At 39.0% G+C, this 19,746-nt stretch overlaps 1 protein-coding gene and 1 pseudogene across 1 annotated transcript in view; both read right to left on the minus strand.

Moving 5' to 3' along the window:
- Positions 1-790: 790 nt before the first annotated feature.
- On the minus strand, positions 791-1,803 carry LOC148977481 (uncharacterized; annotated as a pseudogene).
- Positions 1,804-4,292: 2,489 nt separating this feature from the next.
- The window catches only part of LOC148977482 (uncharacterized), a 54,604-nt gene continuing 39,150 nt past the window's right edge, over positions 4,293-19,746 (minus strand). The window contains exon 7 of the mRNA XM_089135229.1: positions 4,293-4,444. Coding sequence (XP_088991355.1) covers positions 4,293-4,444 — 152 coding nt within the window. The remainder of the gene's footprint in view (positions 4,445-19,746) is intronic.

Below are 19,746 nucleotides of genomic sequence, written 5' to 3' on the forward strand. Positions count from 1 at the left end.
TGAGTTTTATCGTTTTCGAATCCATTCAGACGATTTTCTGATATTTAGAAGAATATCAGTAACCAGACAGATCTCAATGAGCAGGCTGCTAAGAAGGGACCATCTGCAAAGTGCAAACCTGAAGGAAAACTAGTTTTGAGGAGATTAAAACAATTAAAACAATGTTATTTGTGTTGTAACAATATTCAATTCACGAGATATTAAATGCAGAACCCCGAAAATATTCCAAGCGAATATAAACAAACACTGTACCCAAGTTGCAGACTTGATCATATTGGACCTTCAGGACTACATATTACGTGGACAGCACCATGAACATAGTCAGGTTTAAAAAAAAACAACCAGGGTGAAAATAGTTTTGATATTTGCTGAGTATTCACCTAGATCACGACTGCTTTAGTGTACTTTTGTGTAGGCTATGGCTATTGTACAGTACGCAAAAAATGTTTTAAAACGTGAGCCAAAGAGATTTTTTCATGTTCCTAAGGTTGTAGTATGTTCCTACTGACCAGACTGAATTTTGACAGTACCTCCCTTACTGTATGTACTGAAGGGTTGGGGTCAGAATCCCCTGTCTCTTCAATTTAATTATATATATATATATATATATATATATATATATATATATATATATAGACGATCTTTTATCTTTGAATTTTAAATCTGTATCTATAAAATACACATTGGCTTGCGAAAACCTCAACATGTCGTGAACACTTCCCCTATGAAAAAGTGCGGGGGACAAATTTACATTTTATAAAATGTGGGGGGGACACGTCCCCCGCGTAATCTATGCCCTTGGGGACAAGGGTCTGGGCCTGTCGTCCTGGTACACAGAGCTGGCAAGGTCTCCCTAGGTGGTCAGCTGCGTGCTGACTGACACCACAGACCCGTCCAGGACATTCTCTGAAGAGGAGAACACCACAAAAATGTATCAACAGCATTGCTCGATACATATTGAGAAATTTCACATGGCACAAACACAAGTCCTAGCAGCTCCACAGCATACTACAAAGTCATTTCATGTTCATTTCAGCATAATACTAAACCTGCAGCAGCCAACAACTTGGTATCGCTGACGTCGGGACGGTTGACGGAGCCCGGTCTTTCTTCGATTGCGCTTTCTGCAGAAAATAAAATACAACCATAGAATACTCTTAACATCAGTTACTCAGGTCTAAAAGGTAACTGAGTTTATCTTACCTTCAACCTCCTGTCATAGTGCCATGTGACAGGAGGGAACTCACTGGCGTACTGGAGCAGTCGCTCCTTCTGCAACTTCTGCAGCTCATTCTGCTCTCCCTGCTGGCAGTACTGGAACAGCAACCACATCAGCCAGCCGACATCATTTTCTAGAAGCCACCTGAAGGTCTGACCGGTGTACTTCCCGAACACGATGACCAGCTGACCTTTCCACACCCCCGGACCTCTTGGCAGCCGCCTCTGCTGTCTTAGGATCCAGCCATGTAGGGTCAACAACGGTGCTGGGGTCTCTGCCACAGACTTTGCTGCCTCTGTACACTGCAGCCTGGCCTCTTCTTGTCGGTACAAAACGATGTTGGGGTACTGGTGTTGCTGTTGATGGCTGACCAGCAATGATTTGGTGGTCAAGCTCTTCCTGCAGACATCACAGTGAAAGGTCTCCCTGATGACAGTATGGATCTTCAGATGCCTCGTCAGGTTTGATTTTTTAGTGAAATTTTTTATTGCACACTCTGCACCGATATCTAGGTGTCTAGATGGCTTCTCCATGTTTCATCTGGTACAGTAAAACATGAAGAAATGAGTAAAACTAAAAGCAGATGAAGGCTTAAATACAAAATACAAATGTATATATACATATTCATAATTACCCTGCAGCCCTCATAAAAGTTGTAACCAAAGACAGCCCATTCATTTATCACTTTGTTTTTAGCATGCAAATCGCGGTTGACATGTTTACACTTCAAAAGCATATTTATTTACACATCGAATTTCAACTCCACACTGTTGTAACACCATCTCTATGGTCTTAAGAAGTGAGCTAGAGTGTCTGATCACGTTTTTTAAGTATTTCCAGTGATCGTCAGGTCATTACAGGCGATTGGTAGTTCATTCATTCATTCATTTTCAATGCATTTAGCATGCTAATTGCGGTTGATATTCTAACGCATCTTACTCATATTTAAGCTTTACATTTCGAGTCCACACAGTAGTAGTACATTCTTCATGGTCTCAACATATAAAATCAATAGTCTGGTCGCATTTTAAACAAAAATGTATCAAGTTTCATTCAATACTCAATAGCAAATAATTACACCAAACATAATTTATCCGAGAGTAAAAATTAACAGTCCAATCGGTCATCAATAACTCTTACCACAAAAAATTATAGAGATGGCCACCAGTGGTTTTGTAAAATAGTCCGCACAGTTATTTGATGGTTTCCGATCCTCGCTCAATGATTGGTCTGTTGAGTGCTGAGGTCTGCTCAGCATTGCTCAATCATTGGCTGATCGCTGCTCAGCTCTGCTCAACCATTGGGCTGCTGATGATCGCTTAGGTACTTGGAGGGGAATTTGCTTGGGTGCACCAGGTGCTGTAAGCTTTATTGTTTTAACAGAATGTTTTAAAATCACAAGATCAGTAAGACAGGGTTGTCCACTTTCAGCTGTTTCACTGTTGGCCTGAAACGAGACTTCAATACGATTTCCACGACGCATGCGCGAGAACTGAACTGAAGTAGTTGAAGGAGATCCCAATTCTCGTGGAAATCGTATTGAAGTCTCGTTTCAGGCCAACATGGAAGAAAAGGAATAGTCGAATAAAGTCGTTATTTTTTTTATTTTTTTTTTCGCTTGATAAACTTATAGTTGAGCCATTGTAGTCACATGGAATATTTAAACATTTTCTTCATTGACTTTCTGGGCCGACAAGAGTCATTCCCTTAGGAGCCTATGTGGTAGTTATACGGCTCTCAAATTTAATAAAAAATATCTTCCTTTGTGTTCCGAAGATGAACGAAGGTCTCACGGGGTTGGTACAGCATGGGGGTGAGTAATTAATGACTTAATGACTTTTTTCATTTTTGGGTGAACTAACCCTTTAAGGTATAAAGTGTTTTTTAATGAGGCAATTTTAAATAAAATGGGAATTGAGCAAAATGGTCTGTGTAAAGTGTGCCAGGAAAAGAAAGAGCCCACATGGCAATTTTTCTCTGGCCCAGCTCCGGCCCACACCACCAGTTTTTGCTTGGCCCACATACCGCAATGAATGATGGCCCTAGTGTGGACCAGGTCTGGATTCCAGACAAGGGCCACACATGGGCCATAACTGGACCAAGTCTCAGCCAAGTTAATTACCCATAACTGGCCCAGAATTGGGCCAGATCGAAATGTGACATTGGAACCAAAACATAACCACAATATCAACACCAGTATTTAAGCAAAAAAGGCCAGAACTGAGCCACACCGGAGACTGAAACAAAGGTGAACTAAACCTCGCAGCTACAATATGGGCCACGATAGATCCATATCTCAGCCACCTGTATGACCAAAGCTGGCCCTATTCTGGTTTGGACCAGAGGAGTTCAGGTCAGCCTCAATACCACCATAACCAAGCCAGTTACAAACCCCACCCAGAAAAATAGTCACAACAAGACAGTATTCTGAACAAATATTTAATTGTGTTAAACATTAAAGCATTGGCATCTGACATTTTTCATTTGTACAAACAACTTCAGCAAAAAATAAATAAAAACTAAAATAAAGCAAGTGCTGTTTTTTTGGTTCATGACGTGTCACTTTAAATGTTACTTGGTCCATGTTTCTCGTCATCAAGTTTCATTGCTTTGCCAGCAAAAAATAAATAAAAACAAAAATAAAGCAAGTGCTGTTTTTTTGGTTCATGACGTGTCACTTTAAATGTTACTTGGTCCATGTTTTTCGTCATCAAGTTTCATTGCTTTGCCAGCAAAAATAAAAAAATAAAAACAAAAATAAAGCAAGTGCTGTTTTTTTGGTTCATGACGTGTCACTTTAAATGTTACTTGGTCCATGTTTCTCGTCATCAAGTTTCATTGCTTTGCCTAATGCTTGAACGTCCATGTTTCTGGTCACAGACAAGATTCACTAAACATATAACACTAGAACATGTTTCTAGTCATCAACAAGTTTCACTTCACATAACACTTGAACGTCCACCTTTATGGCTAGGAAAGTAGTTCTCTTTAAATGACTCTGAAACAGTCATGATTCTGCCACTTAACAATTGAACACTGGACAGAGCTTTTGAACATCCATGCCTAAAGCCTGTTAAACAGTCATATTGTCCTTCTGTACTTTTCTCTTCATCCTTTCTTTTCGTCCATCATCTCTGTCTGGGGCCAGATACAGCCATCTTTTAACGGTGGAATCAATGTCTTTCTCTGTGGCATCAGATGTTAGACGGTTACGTCTCACTGCCACTGAAAAACACAAGCACATGGTGTATAATCAACTTATGCATCATCATGTAATGTGGACAATTTAAAAAAATGCAATATTACAACAAAACCTGAAGCCAAAATTCAAATGTTTACTGTCTACTACATTTTTACTTTTACGTCCTTTAAATTCAGTGTGTTTTTGTTATGCAACCTTGAGCTTGTACTGAAGATATACATAAAATGTTCTCTCCCTCCTTTCACTTTCTTAATCTCTAATATAGTACATTCATGCTCAACCATGCTGGTTCCAGATTTTTTTTCCATTCATGCTTTAAGCATTTAAGTAAAGAGAGATAAAAACCTTTGTGAGGTCAATCTCCACACTGCGTTGGATACTGAACTCCGAAAAGAGTATTCACACTAGACCAGGAGCTCCTCATAAGAGACTACTTATTGCAGGCAGCTGATTTATATTATGGATTGAGCCCGAAGGAGGTAGCCTAGATATGTATTAAGCTAGAGTAGGCTATAAAATATACATTTGTTGTGTATTAAATTAATTAACAATTTATATAATTTAGGCCCGAAAGTTTGCCTGTGATTTGGCAAATACCTACAGTTGCAGGTTCCCCGAAACCTGGGCAGAGAACAGAATGGCTGGAGCCGACTGGTTCACAACATTTTTAAAGAGGCACCCCACTCTCTCCATAAGAAGCCCCCAGGCTACAAACCTCTCACAGGCAACAAGTTTTAATGTGATAAACATGAATACGTTTTTTGACAACTTGGCTGGACAAACACAGAGTTTCTGCACAGGACATCTGAAACATGGATGAAACAGATGTGGTAGAAATGATCTATATCCCCCTTAGAAGCCCCTTCCAGAGGCTCACAGTCATACAAAATAAAAACACAAAATAACATAATTTCTTTTATATACATACAGGAATCACCACAGTGCAAAATCCTGAATAAATTGTGGCCAGAAAGGGAGTCAAGCAAGTGGGCGCAGTTACCTCTGCCGAACGGGGGACACTCTTTACACTTGCCTGTGCAGTAAATGCCCTGGGGAATTCCATCCCACCAATGTTCCAAATCCATCCTTCCTTTACCAGCAATGGCCTTCCTGGTATGTCAGTATAGCAAATGGGTCAGGGTGGATGCAAGGAGAGGTCTTTTTGGTTTTCCTCAAGCACTTCCAGACTCATACCAAGTCGTCACTGGAGTCAAGCGTGCTGCTAATCCTGGAGAACCAAACCTCTCACCTTTCTGTGGATAGGATTGATTTTTGCAGGAGCCATGGCATTGTCCTCCTCTCATTCCCCACACTGTTCCCATAAGCTGCAGCCCTTGGATTGCAGTGTACATGGGCCACTGAAGAGGCTCGTATAAAGCTGCTCTGACAGCTGGATGAAAGCTCATCCAGGAGCCACAATGACCATTTATGATCTGCCAGGCATTGTGAAGATTGCCCTTCCCCGTGCCGCATCACCGACAAATATTCAGGCAGGGTTTTCATGCACTGGAATTTGGCCTTTTATCAGGAATATTTTCAGTGACAGTGACTTTGCACCATCCCTAGTCACAGACCGCCCACTGCCAGCAGTGACACCAGAGGTTCCATCTTCCTCTACAACTCCCTCACCCAATGTGGCGACGGTGGCATCCTCCATGCCACTTAGAGCATCATCCCCTGTCACACCATGTATGGTGTCCAATCCTGAGCCTGAGCCATCATCCTCTGCTATGGACAAAACTTTTTCACCAGTGTCCATCCGTCCACACCCAAAAGCTGGCCCAAGAAAGCAGACGACAAAGGGCAGGAAAAGAAGGGAAACCGCTTTCGGTAAAAAAAAATTCAGAAAAAAAAAAAAATCTAAACCAAAGAAGCAGAAAATTCAGGAGTCATCTGATGATGAAAATGATTTGTGCATTGTGTGCTTGGAAAGCTTCTCAAGGCCAGGGGAGGTCTGGCTCCAGTGCTGGTCCTGTAAAGCCTGGGCACACAAGGACTGCACAGATGGAAGGGATTTCTACACTTTCCACAACTGTAATGCTGGGCTTACACCAAAGGATTTTCACAGTTCCAGACTAAAGACAGTAGTCTTTAGGAATCTAACTGGAGTCTCGGCACGCTCCCGTCGCCTCGATCGTTAAATGTGAGGTGATAATCTGCAGTCGGCGACCCGATTTATGCCAGTCTTTCTAAAGTCTTTCATATCAAACATGTTTGATATTATCGCAAGTCCTAGAGTAGTCCTACTGACGTAAAACAATCAACAATAAAAGCCATCATCAGTCACAACAAAGAATCATGGCAACGGAAACGCAACGAACCGTGCCAAGCAGGCAAAAGTGGACAGTGGAAAAAGAGGAACGGCTTGTCGAGCTGTTGGCAGAGCAGCCGTGTCTTTTAGACGTAAACTGTCATTCATACCACGACAGAGTGGAAAAGGAAAAGTTAGTGGTCCGACATTGCCGAAGCCATCGACATGCCTTATGCTAACTTTACCACTCTATTGAATGGCATAACGTGCTAATGTTTGATATTGACATTGCTGTACAACAGCACGAATGAAAGACTGAATGAGAAAGACAGGAAATCTAGCTTTGCACAAACGGGGAAAATGTAACTAATGCTAGTGAATTTATGTTCCAGTTGCAGAAGTTAAAACACGCAGCATGTCTCTGAGGACATAGTTTTGCCAGCTGCTGAGACCTCTTCCCAGTGGTAGTGGAGACAAGGCCCTCACTTATAAACAGAACTGGATATTGCGAAATTTGGATTTTTTAAAACCATTTGTCAACCCCCGCAATGCTGAGACTACCCTTGCTGTGAGTATTGTCCATTCTCTGTATTCTATAGTGGATATTTTCTTGTATTATGTACCCTCGACTATTCACTGTGAAACACTTGTTCATAATTTCAACACAGCATTTAAAATTAAACCCTTTCAAGATATTTAGTTCTAGTTTAGGTATTTCAAGGTATTTAGTTCTAGTTTAGATATTTAGTTCAAACTATTGTTCTCATTATATAACGATATAGATTCATAACCCCCATATACAGTCATGTGAGAAAGTTAGGTCATCCCATTAAATAGTCAACTCTTTATCAAGAAATTGTAGTTGTAGACAGCCTGCAGTCCAGATCTTTCACCCATAGAAAACATTTGGCGCATCATAAAGAGGAAGATGCAACAAAGAAGACCTAAGACAGTTGAGCAGCTAGAAGCCTTTATTAGACAAGAATGGGACAACATTCCTATTCCTAAACTTGAGCAACTTGTCTCCTCAGTCCCCAGACGTTTGCAGACTGTTATTAAAAGAAGAGGGGATGCCACACAGTGGTAAAAATGGCCTTGTCCCAACTTTTTTGAGATGTGCTGTGCCATGAAATTTAAAATCAACTTATTTTTCCCTTAAAATTATGCATTTTCTCAGTTTAAACAGTTGATATGTCATCTATGTTGTATTCTAAATATAATATTGAAATTTGAAACTTCCACATCATTGCATTCTGTTTTTATTCACAATTTGTACAGTGTCCCAACTTTTATGGAATTGGGTTTGTATTTTGGATAATACAACATAATGTGAAACATGATGATATCCTGTCCAACAGATTGACGACAATGACACAGACACACAGGGGACAGTGGCTGATGACGAAGTGTCCTCTCCTGGGGAAAATTCTTTGGAGATTGCGCCAAGGCCATCTACACCAGGATCATCAAGGTCCTCAAGCCCACCATCATAGGCGCCCAGAGGCCGCCGACCATTAAACAAAAAGGCAAGACGTCCCAATGACAGTGACATTGAGCTTGAGAAGCTTGAAGTCCTGAAAGAAATGTCCAACACTGTGAAGTTTGGTTTAAACCCGGAAAGCAAGATAGAATAGAAGATGAGTCTGGGTTTGGACGACAAGTTGCAGTCGAGCTCTGTCACATCAAAGACCCAATTTTGAAAACAAGAGCCAAAAAGAGAATTATGACAAAACTGCATGAATATCAAGAAGCAGATCAGGATTTGACAGGCAGGGCACAACAGTGGGCAAAATCTAATGATCAGTTTAACATTTAGTCACAGCAAAAACCACCACAATACATACCCAGAGAGCTACAACATAATCAAATACAGCCTCACATTCAGCCTCGGACCCCACACCCAGCAACATCTCACGCATATACTCTTCCCCACGGGCAACCAAGTTACGTGCAACACCTTGAAGACAGTGTGGATAATTAAAATAGTTTGAGAGTCACATTGTTGGTATTGTTAACATTTAACATTGGGCCAGTAGGTCTATCATTTTGAAATTTGTTAGTTCCGTGAATTACAGTGGACTGAAACATGTTTAAATGTTGCTGCTGTTCAAGCACTTTCATATTGAAACGCATTGAGTTTGCTTGTTTGGTTTTTTTTTTTTGTTGTTGTTTTTTACTTTTTGCACTTTTTCTCAGCTCTTGTAGCTGATTTAGCTGATTGCAGGTTTATATGCTTTTGTAAAAAATATGAGGATGTCATATTGTTTTGATTTTAAGAGGTGTTGCCTGTTAGCCAAAGCACTGCAAATTGAAACGCATTGAGTTTCCACTTCTTTTTTTTTTCAATTTTTTTATTTATTTGCACTTTACCTCAGCTCTTGTGGCCGAATTAGCTAGTATTTACAGCTAATTAATGTGCTGTTGTTAAGAAGAAAACCCCCCAAAAATATGAGGATGTGATTGTTAAGAATTTAAGGGGTGTTGCCTGTTAGCCCATTTTTGTCTACAATGTGTAAGTGTTTTTTCTACTTGGAATAAAAGAAGAATACACACTGTTTTGAATGTATTTCTTTATTTATTCAATTGATTTAAGCAGTATAGTGCAGCAGAACAGTTTTCACCAGAAAAACAGAAATGTTCCTTGTTTAAATGTAAATGCAGACTTGAACGGGATTTACTTATATATATATATAATAAAGAAACCCCGCCATCTTGTTCCTACATGGCAAGATCTGGAGGTTTTAGATGCCACAAATAAAGCGATCAAACCCCTTCAGGACTTTACTGAAGTGTTGTTCGGAGAATCTTATGTAAGCGTTTCATACATTAAACCTGTGCTGCATCTTTTCAAAACAAGTCTCCTTCAGCAAGAAGAGAAAGATGTAGATCTCAACGCTACAATAAAAAGAAACATTAAGTGCTACCTTGAACAGAAATACAGTGACCCTGAGGATGATGAGCTCCTGGACATGGCTTCTCTAATGGATCCACGGTTGCGTACCACCTACATTACACCGGACAAGTTGGACATTATTAAGAAAAGAGCTGTCACTGAGCTTTCTGCCCTCTGCTCAGAGGAAGAAGGTCCTACTGTACAAATGTGCCAAGAAGAGAGCTAGCCCACCTAAGAAGAAAACTTTAGCTGCCTTCTTCAAGAAAGCAGCACTGCTGCATCACTGTCCCACCAGTCAGTAAAGGAGAAAATCGAAGCAGAGCTCACCTCCTACTTATTGGGTCCTGAGGTGGATCCTGACACTAACCCACTTGAGTGATGGAAGCAGCATTAGCCCAACTTCACAAGACTCAGTCGTCTGGCAAAAAAAATACCTGGCTATTCCAGCAACTAGTGCCCCATCGGAGAGGGTCTTTAGTGTGGGAGGGGGTATTGTCACCTGTAACCGAGCTTGCCTCAAGCCTGCTGTAGTTGATAGGCTAATTTTCCTCGCAAAGAATGTTTAAAATGCAATTAAAATGCATTTTATGTTGTTTATAATGCGTGTTTAAAATGCATTTTTTTTATGGTGAGTGGTGTTACTGTTCAACTGTACTGTACATGTTCAGTTCCATTAAGAGTTACCTCATGATTTTTTGTTGTTTTATTAGCTCAATCCAAATACACTACAAATAATTTGGATGTTGCACAATGTTTATTGCACAGTGACAGTGCAATTTTGTTTATGTTGATGCACTAATTAAATATAATAAATATGTATTTTCAAAATATATTTACAGTTTGCAATTATTTTGTTTTAAATGGAGGGGGGGGGGGGGATCGAAAATCGTAAATTGAGTGTTTTATAAAAAAAAATAAAAAAATCGCAGATTTTTTGGATCGCCCAGCATATATATATATATATTTTTTTTAAATATATATATTTAAATATGCAACACGCACGTTTAAACAACAAATAATAAAATCTGAACCAGCGCTGTTGGAGATAATATACGCGTTTCAGTGGCCTTATACATTGATTCACGGCTTTTTAAAATGTCACAAAGTGTTTTGACGTGGTTTTGAATAAAATATTGAAGTTTATAATTGAGTATTTTGACACACCACGCCCAGTGCGTAGGCCTATTCTAAAATCGAGTTTTATTCTGGCATTAATTAGTGTTCGACAAACGCGGCGGTGCTCACTTTAATTTATTTTTCTCATAACAGCTAAAATAAAATCATCTTTTAAAATTGTAAAAGGTGTATTTTATTCACGTAAAGTAGGCTTACACTTACTAATCACCAGAGCAAAATATACCTTTACAGTTTAGTAGTAATGATTTTATGAATTACTTCAACGCGAAAATAGAAAGCATCCGAAACAAAATTATAAATGTACAATCCGCTATGGTGTCTTATGATTCAGCTTCAATTATGGACCCTCTAGAACAACTAAACCGCTTTACAACGATAGGACAGGAGGAGCTAAATAAACTTATCATTGCATCTAAACCAACAACTTGTTTATTAGATCCAATACCCACTAAACTACTGAAAGAACTATTACCTGTAGTGGAAGAGCCTCTCCTCAATATTATTAACTCGTCTTTATCTTTAGGTCATGTCCCAAAAATATACAAGCTGGCTGTAATAAAACCGCTCATTAAGAAACCGCAATTAGATCCAAATAACTTGGCAAATTACAGACCCATTTCAAATCTTCCATTTATGTCCAAAATACTTGAAAAAGTAGTGTCTGCTCAATTGTGCTCTTTCCTGCAAGAAAATGATATCTATGAAAAATTCCAGTCAGGATTCAGACCGCATCATAGTACAGAAACTGCGCTAGTTAAAATTACAAATGATTTACTTTTAGCTTCTGACCAAGGCTGTATCTCAATACTAGTCCTACTTGATCTTAGCGCTGCGTTCGACACTATAGATCATAAAATACTCTTGGATCGACTACAAAACTTCACCGGTGTTCAGGGACAGGCATTAAGCTGGTTTAGATCGTACTTATCGGACCGTTCTCATTTTGTCTGTTTAAATGGGAAAAAATCAAAGATAACGTCAGTAGACTATGGAGTACCGCAAGGATCAGTTTTAGGCCCTCTGCTATTCTCAATATATATGCTGCCACTTGGTAATATTATAAGAAAACATGGAATTAATTTCCACTGTTACGCTGACGACACTCAATTATATATTTCATCACGACCAGATGAAAACACTAACTCATCTAAAATGACAGAGTGTCTCAAAGATATAAAATGCTGGATGACGCGTAATTTCCTGCTATTAAATTCAGATAAAACGGAGGTATTACTTATTGGTCCAAAAAACTACTCACAAAACCTCTCACAATACAACTTTAATATAGACGGATGTCCTGTTACTTTATCCACAACAGTAAAAGACCTGGGTGTTATACTAGACCGCAACTTGTCGTTCGAAAATCATATTTCATATGTTACAAGAACAGCCTTTTTCCACCTTATAAACATTGCTAAGCTACGTAACATGCTATCTATTTCTGATGCAGAAAAATTAGTTCACGCATTCATGACCTCGAGACTAGATTACTGTAATGCTTTATTAGCTGGTTGTCCTGCATCCTCAATAAACAAGCTACAGTTAGTACAAAATGCAGCTGCTAGAGTTCTTACTAGGTCAAGAAAATATGATCATATAACACCGATTTTATCATCTCTAGACTGGTTACCTATTAAGTTCCGCATCAACTACAAAATACTACTACTGACCTATAAAGCCCTAAATGGTTTAGCACCTATGTACTTAACGGACCTTCTTTCGCCCTACAATCCACCGCGTTCCTTAAGATCACTAAATTCAAGGCTTCTGGTCATTCCTAGGATATCGAAGTCCAGTAAAGGAGGGAGGGCGTTCTCGCATTTAGCTCCAAAACTCTGGAATGGCCTTCCCGATACGGTCCGAGCCTCTGACTCGCTGACACAGTTCAAAACTAGATTAAAGACGCATCTCTTTAGTCAAGCATTCACATAATGCTTACCTTCTAGTCCTCTGTTATGCCATACGGAACCGTTTGCCACTGAAACTGCTTAACGCACCAGTGGGGCTCGACAGCCTCTTAGACAAACGGGTCGGCGCGTATGGTTGGGTTGCGGAGAGTTCGGGTTACGGAGAGTTTGTGAGTTATAACGGAAATTATTATGAACATCAGCTATGCTAATTATTTCCCATCTGCCTTTCTGCTGTTATCTCGGGACGCTTGTCCCGAGAAAAATGGCGTTCGTCAGGTCCAGTTTTGTGTCCAGCCTCTCACGGGGATTTCGGATGCCCCAACGCCTGTGATGAGACGACTCAACGCCTGTGATGAGACGACTCAACGCCTGCGATATGTTATGGCGCCGTTTGATTCATAAACAATATTTATATTTAATATTTATATTTAAACAATATGAATGTAAGCCAGAGGAGAACTGGCCCCCGACTGAGCCTGGGTTCTCCCAAGGTTTTTTCTCCATCCAATCTGATGGAGTTTGGTTCCTTGCCACTGTCGCCTTGCTTTTGGCTTGCTTTGAGCTTGCTCAGTTGGGGTTATTTATTTAGTGTTTAGCAATGTTGTTGATCTGTGTTGTGCTACTTACATGTTATCACTGTGAAGCTGCTTTGATACAATCTGTATTGTGAAAAGCGCTATATAAATAAATGTGACTTGACTTGACTTGACTCACAATAGGTTAACGACAAAACGTTTCCTCGCTCATATGAGCGAACACTCAGTGGAGAAAGTTAGGGCATTTCCATGAGTTGAAACATGGCCGAGTGGTAGAACATACAGTTCGACAATACAGTGTTATGGGTTCGAAGCCCGATCAAACATGGACTATTGTAGTTAAATTTTATATTTAGGTATTAATGCAGAAAGATTTGTCTAGTTCTAAAACTCTACAACACCATTTAGTTTTTGTTTATATTTATAAAAAAATTACCATGCATTTCCATTTTACACTAACAAAGAAACAAATAGTATTCAACAGAATGACTTCTTTACATTTAGAGCCGCTTTCCGACCAAGTAGTTACAGGAACTTAGTTATAGGAACTGTCCACTTCTAAACAGTTCTAAGAACTACTCTCCCCTCAAACTCGGTTTTGCTGCTTGTGTTCGCACTGGCCAAGTGGCCATAGGAACTGGTAGGAGGGGTAATGCAAGCACGGCGACTAGGGTGACCACCTGCTAATAAGCCCAAGGGGGGACAAGGGGTATGTTTCTGAGGGACAATGTGGGACACTGCTTGGCGCGGCGGTGCCCCCACCCCACGGGCAGACTCTGATAGTGGTTTACCCATATCTAGAATTGTTACTATTGCCTTACTGTTTGTACATGAATAATTGTTAAAAAAAGCACATACCTTAGCACATGCATTAATAATGCCCTATTCCCTAAACGTGTAATTGCTGATATATTCTCATGAATAGGCCAACCAATGTGCATTTGTTTTCTAAATAAAGATGAATATTTTGAACATTCAATGAATTGACAGCACTTCCACTTACGATTTACTTTAGCTATTTAATTTTATTTATTTTTTATTACAATTAATTCACTTTAAATCAATAAAAGTATAAAATTATAGGATTAACAGGAATTATAGTTGCTCAACACCACAGGAACAGTTTAAAAAAAGTCGAAAAAAAGTCTAAACTCACAACTCCAGAGGTTCACGGAATGAGAAGCTGCGCTGTCATGACAACAATGAAAAAGTTGACATCAACCTAGTCAGCAGGTCACGTGGGAGTGGCAACCAGTCTTGATGAAGTTCACTTTCTACATGAACTAGTTCAAAGTTCAGTTCACACATTTTAAAATGAACTAGTTAAGTTCAAGTTTGCACAGAAATGTAAGATTTTTCCCATCTTCACCGACCTCGTTATAAAATCCGTTTAAATTATCATATGACGCCTTTGTCGACGGCGGCCGCGGTGCGGCACTGGTTGCTTGTGTTGCCAGATTGGGTGTTTTTTCACTACATATTGAGCCCTGTTTACGGTGAGTTTTAGCAGGGTGTTCGCCTGGAAGGCTCTATAGAAATCTGGCACCCCATTGAATGAAGTTAAACTGAGAGAGCGTGAGTTCAGAGACACCAGAATGAACGAGTTCACACGTTCATCAAGACAGGCAGTTAAACAATACGTTCAGTTCACCCAAAATATGAACAAGTTCATGAACGTGAACGTGTTCAGGCACAACGTTTGGCTGCCTGCGTCTCGAGGATAAAGAGTGACCGACTTTTTTTGAGCAAGCATTGATTATGCGTGACGCGGTCTCAATTTGCGGGACGCATGAATTGGGCTTCAAACGCTGTGCGCGCACGCGCTACGCGGGACGGGTGGTCACCCTAACGGCGACGGTCTTTATCACTAGACGTAGCGCGGCCACATACAACAACAACAAACCAGCATGGAGGAGGCTATTGCCGGGAGCTTAATTAACGGAGAACAAACGGTGGCGTTTAAAGATTATACTTGGGTTCTGTAATTTACAGAGAAACACAGAAGACGAAGGCTCCAGCGTAATATGATATTAAGTAATATGATGGAAGAAGATAAAAGAGCAGAGCATAGGAGGCAAACAAAACGACGGGTAAATTTAGCTAGCATTAGCAATTAGCTGGTTAAATGCGTTATGTTTGTCTTAATCCTCGTTGTAATGTTTTGCAAAAACACACAGCGTATGGCTGACAGTGCGCTACAAGTTCCGTGTTGACAGACAGTGGGCATGACTTATAAGTTGAACCAATCAACGTAGACCTAGGGAAAGGGAACTAAAAAAAGTCCTCGCTCTAGACTAGGCACTGAAAGAGTTATAGGAACTACGGTCTGAGGAACTAAAAAATCCCCAATTTAGTCCGGTCGGAACACGAGAAAAGAAGGGTTATAGGAACGTTAGGTTCTAGGAACTGCAAAAGTCCCTCCGGTCGGAAAGCGGCTTATAATAATACCAATCGTAATTTTAAAAGTAGTTCTTTAAAAAAAAATTAATTATATATATATATAATTAATTTTATTTTTTTTTAAAGAACTACTTTTAAAATTACTTTCCCTACTTCTTTCCCTAAAACTACTTTCCCATTCCATATATATATATATATATATATATATACACGTATATATATATTCTTAAATTGGGTTTTATTCTGGCATGTTGAATTATTCATATAACAAAAAAAAAGTTTTTATAATTGTCCGGACCTCTGGAAGAAAATACCTTATAGAAATCAGACCTCTTGGAACTTTAATTGAATACATAGCGTTGGTAGTCTATAGCATACTGAATGTACAGCCCCACAAATTTATTAGGGTCTACTGAAAAGAATGTATGGAATCGCAATTTCGCAAAGTAGTCTAATATTAAGAATTCAATTCATACAACTTTAGGCTATTAATCCCACAAGGGCAATTCGTTTTAGAGCAGAATGTAAGCGCTGTGTGTGTGTGTGTGTGTGTATGTGTGTGCGTGTGTGTGTGTGTGTGTGTGTGTGTGTGTGTGTGACAATGTAATGGTACAAAAACCTCAATCTCAATCAATAAAAGTGTTGTTTTTTGTGAGGATCGATCCTTAAGAATAGATACAACATCAGTATCGATATTTCAGGATTGACAGCAGCTTTCTGTGATTAATTAATTAGCCAATTAATATCAATTTCCATTGACGTTATTGACCACAGTAACGTTAACGGCACCATCGATTAAAAAGCTCCACAGTCTTCATATACACACTAATATAACGTTAGGCTACAACAACGTAGATATCTTAAATGACAGCACCATAATAAAAAATATCCCAGATAGCAAACTGACATTGAATCAACGTGGAAATATGACATCGAAACAACGTTGATCTGACATTATTTTGCTCATCGAATTAACGTTGAACCAACGTCAGACGCGTCATTCTTTCAAAACTAACAGAAAATCAACTTGAAATCAACGTTGTTTCAACGTTATGAAAGCAAACCAATTTTCGATTTTCATTTAGCTTTGAAGAATGCCGCTGACGTTGGTTCAACGTTAATTCGATGAGCAAAATCAACGCTGTTTCGATGTCATGAGAGACGTCATTTCCACGTTGATTCAATGTCAGTTTGCTGTCTGGGATGGCTTTGACCGACCTGAACGACGTGGGAATTTTGGAGAGTGTACTACTATTTTGCTTCTATTGGGTCCGTGGAGAGTTGTTGGCATTGAGGAAATTATTGCCCCCTGCTGGTACTCAACCTTCATTCATGCGTGTCATGTTCACATCTTGAGGTGGCAAAGCGTGACCCTGACACACATCCCCTAGTGGACCAGCGTATGTATTACATGCTTTAGCATAATACCGGGTTGAATGAGGTGGATAAAACAGCATCAAATTGCCCTTTTCGGAAAGTTTAACGAAGTGCAGTGGAAAAATATGCTTCTATATGGAACAAGGCACACCTGTCTAAGTGCAGAAGTTGTGCAAGAAATTGCGAACATGAGAGTTACTGTTCCATGCGTTACTAGATGAAACTCAGAGTATGATGCCATTTCCAAACTGACTGGCCTTAGAGAGGATCAGCTGACTGACATCTGTGGAAAGCTTGGAGTTACCAAACTGCACCCACATAAGGTGACTTTTCTGAGAGAGTATGTGAAAGTGTTACAACCCCTTTCCCATTCCATTGATCTACTATAGGGCGAGAAAATATGCTACCTTAGATTTCTTATTCCAACAATCCTAAGCCTCAAATCAAAACTTTCTGACAAACTGCCACATGTGTCTTAAACAGCTAAAATCATCAGTTCTCGAACCACTTGACATTCCCTTGGCGCCATGCTTAGTAGCCATGAAGCAAAAATGGCAACAACCACAATGCCGAAATTTCGCTTGTGTAAAGCAGAATGTCTGATGACTACATGGAGCAAGTCCTCCTCCTTCGTTACAAAAGAAGATTTTGCCCAAACTGAATGAACAGTTTGAATGCACATTCTGTCTTCCACTATGTATGTCAAATGCTGCCAAAAGACTAACTGCAATATTTAACAGGATTAAACTGTAATTTTGAATCCTATATACTTGTTTGATGTTGTGTAAAAAATTCTAGTTTTATATTTGTAAAGACAATTTTAAACATAAATGTAACTTACTGTTGTTTTCTTAGATTATATCTTGTGTATTATATTTGTTTGAGAGAAAAAAATTCTCTATTTTCTTGATGAAGAAACATTTTCCATTGTCTAAAAATTATTTATTAAATTTGCTTGAAAAAATGTCAATGTTCCTTGTACATGTCAATTTAAAAATAAAACAAATAATCTGTAATACCATACTGTAGACACTAGATGTCTGTATAGTCCTTTACATAAATATTTATTCAGGGCTGTGAAATTCTTAATAAATAAAAGTTGTTGTTTTAAAAAATAATATCTGTTCTTGAAGTAATCCAAAAGTAATCAGTTACATTACTTTCATATTGTGGTACTTGGATTATGTTACTGAATACTTTTTTTATGAAGTAATGTGTAACTGTAATGGAATACATTTTTAAAGTAACCCTCCCAAGCCTGTGAGTAAGTCACGATACAGCACTAGCCTCAAGTACCTTATGGCTTTATAAAACGGTTACCACACAACACAAATATTAAAGCCACAAACTATCAATGTAACTTTCATGAAGTAAAATCACCTAAAGCCTTCATTCCACTGGAGAAAATAGTCCCTGGCCGTGAACAGCAAAAGAAGTTGCATTATTGGGCCATTCGACAAAGTCTTTATGAGTGACTCAAGTCAGTAGAGAAGACTTTTATATTGAAAGGACTGAACTTGTTGTGATTGTGAACACTGAGAAGCAGGATGCAACTGCCAGGGTAAATGGGAAACCCCAATAAGATCAGGGTTGCCAACTTTGGGACCTTGGGTGGAGTGAGACTGTGCAATTTCAGTGCGCGCGCAACATATTTTGGTAACCCTAATTTTAAAAATGTCAGTCCTTGTTAACTTAGTATAAACCCTGATTTATGCAACAACAACAACAACAAAAATAGAATAGAACAGTTTTAAAAAAAAAATGTACAATTCATTTAATAATTGCACTATTAAAAAATAAAGAAAGAGGTGATTAAATAACAAATAACAAACATGTAAAACAACAACATCTAAACAACAAGAAATCTCAAAACAAAAAGGACACATAATAGTTACTCCACCTGAAAACCTTGATTTAATGACTCGTAAATGAAAGTACATACTGATGGCCTAAGACATGAAACGAGCGTTTTGTGTGAGAAAACGAACAGTATTTATATCGTTTTTACCTTGTGTAACCACAGCCATGTTCAACTGATCTGACGGCAAGGGCTTCGGTCTGCGCATGTGCCGGAAGTGATCGCTTGCGCGTGTATGTCACTCATTGTTAAACATTGGAGATTGTAGCAAAGCCTCCATTAGAAGTTTTAGAAATTCTCTTCTTGGTCCACAGCCTCCTTTTATTTTATTTTATTTTATTTAGGTTTAATAGTTTTCTTATTTTGATTGGTTCACAGCTCTGTATTAAATGTAGTGAAAGGGTGCGTTACCTGCTCATTTATATGCATATGATGTGTTTATTTCCCCTTAAAGTCAACAGATGTTATGCAGATTGTTCAAATTTCAAAATTGTCAATGATTTTGAACAAAATGCACACCACTCTCTTAGAAGCATAGTAATTACATTTATCTTGTTTGTTTTAGAAAAATCACTGAATGTCCAGTGACACCGAAATATATTTTGTACGATCTTGCAACAAAAATTAACCATCAGAAGAAATGCAAGTTTAATCGATACTCAGTCCTGGATGGAGCCATTAGAGGGTATTACAGTTTTTCTCAATTGCTAAAACACTAAAATCCATTGGCTGAACAAAGTTCTCAATTGCCTGAACTCATTTAGCTAATTGTGGAGTCTGTTGTCAATACCGTAAACTATTACCGTACAAGTTGCAGATCTCACTTAGACTTTTCAGCAAAACTCTGGACACATTCTCATTCTCAAAAACATTTTGCACTCTAATGCACGTCATCCATACTGGTAAACACAAGTGGCAACAATCAAATACAAATAGAGAACACATGTCTCCTCCTAGGAAGAG

Source organism: Pimephales promelas, chromosome 9 (assembly GCF_988280905.1).
Source record: "Pimephales promelas chromosome 9, fPimPro1.hap1.1, whole genome shotgun sequence".
Classification (NCBI taxonomy): domain Eukaryota; kingdom Metazoa; phylum Chordata; class Actinopteri; order Cypriniformes; family Leuciscidae; genus Pimephales; species Pimephales promelas.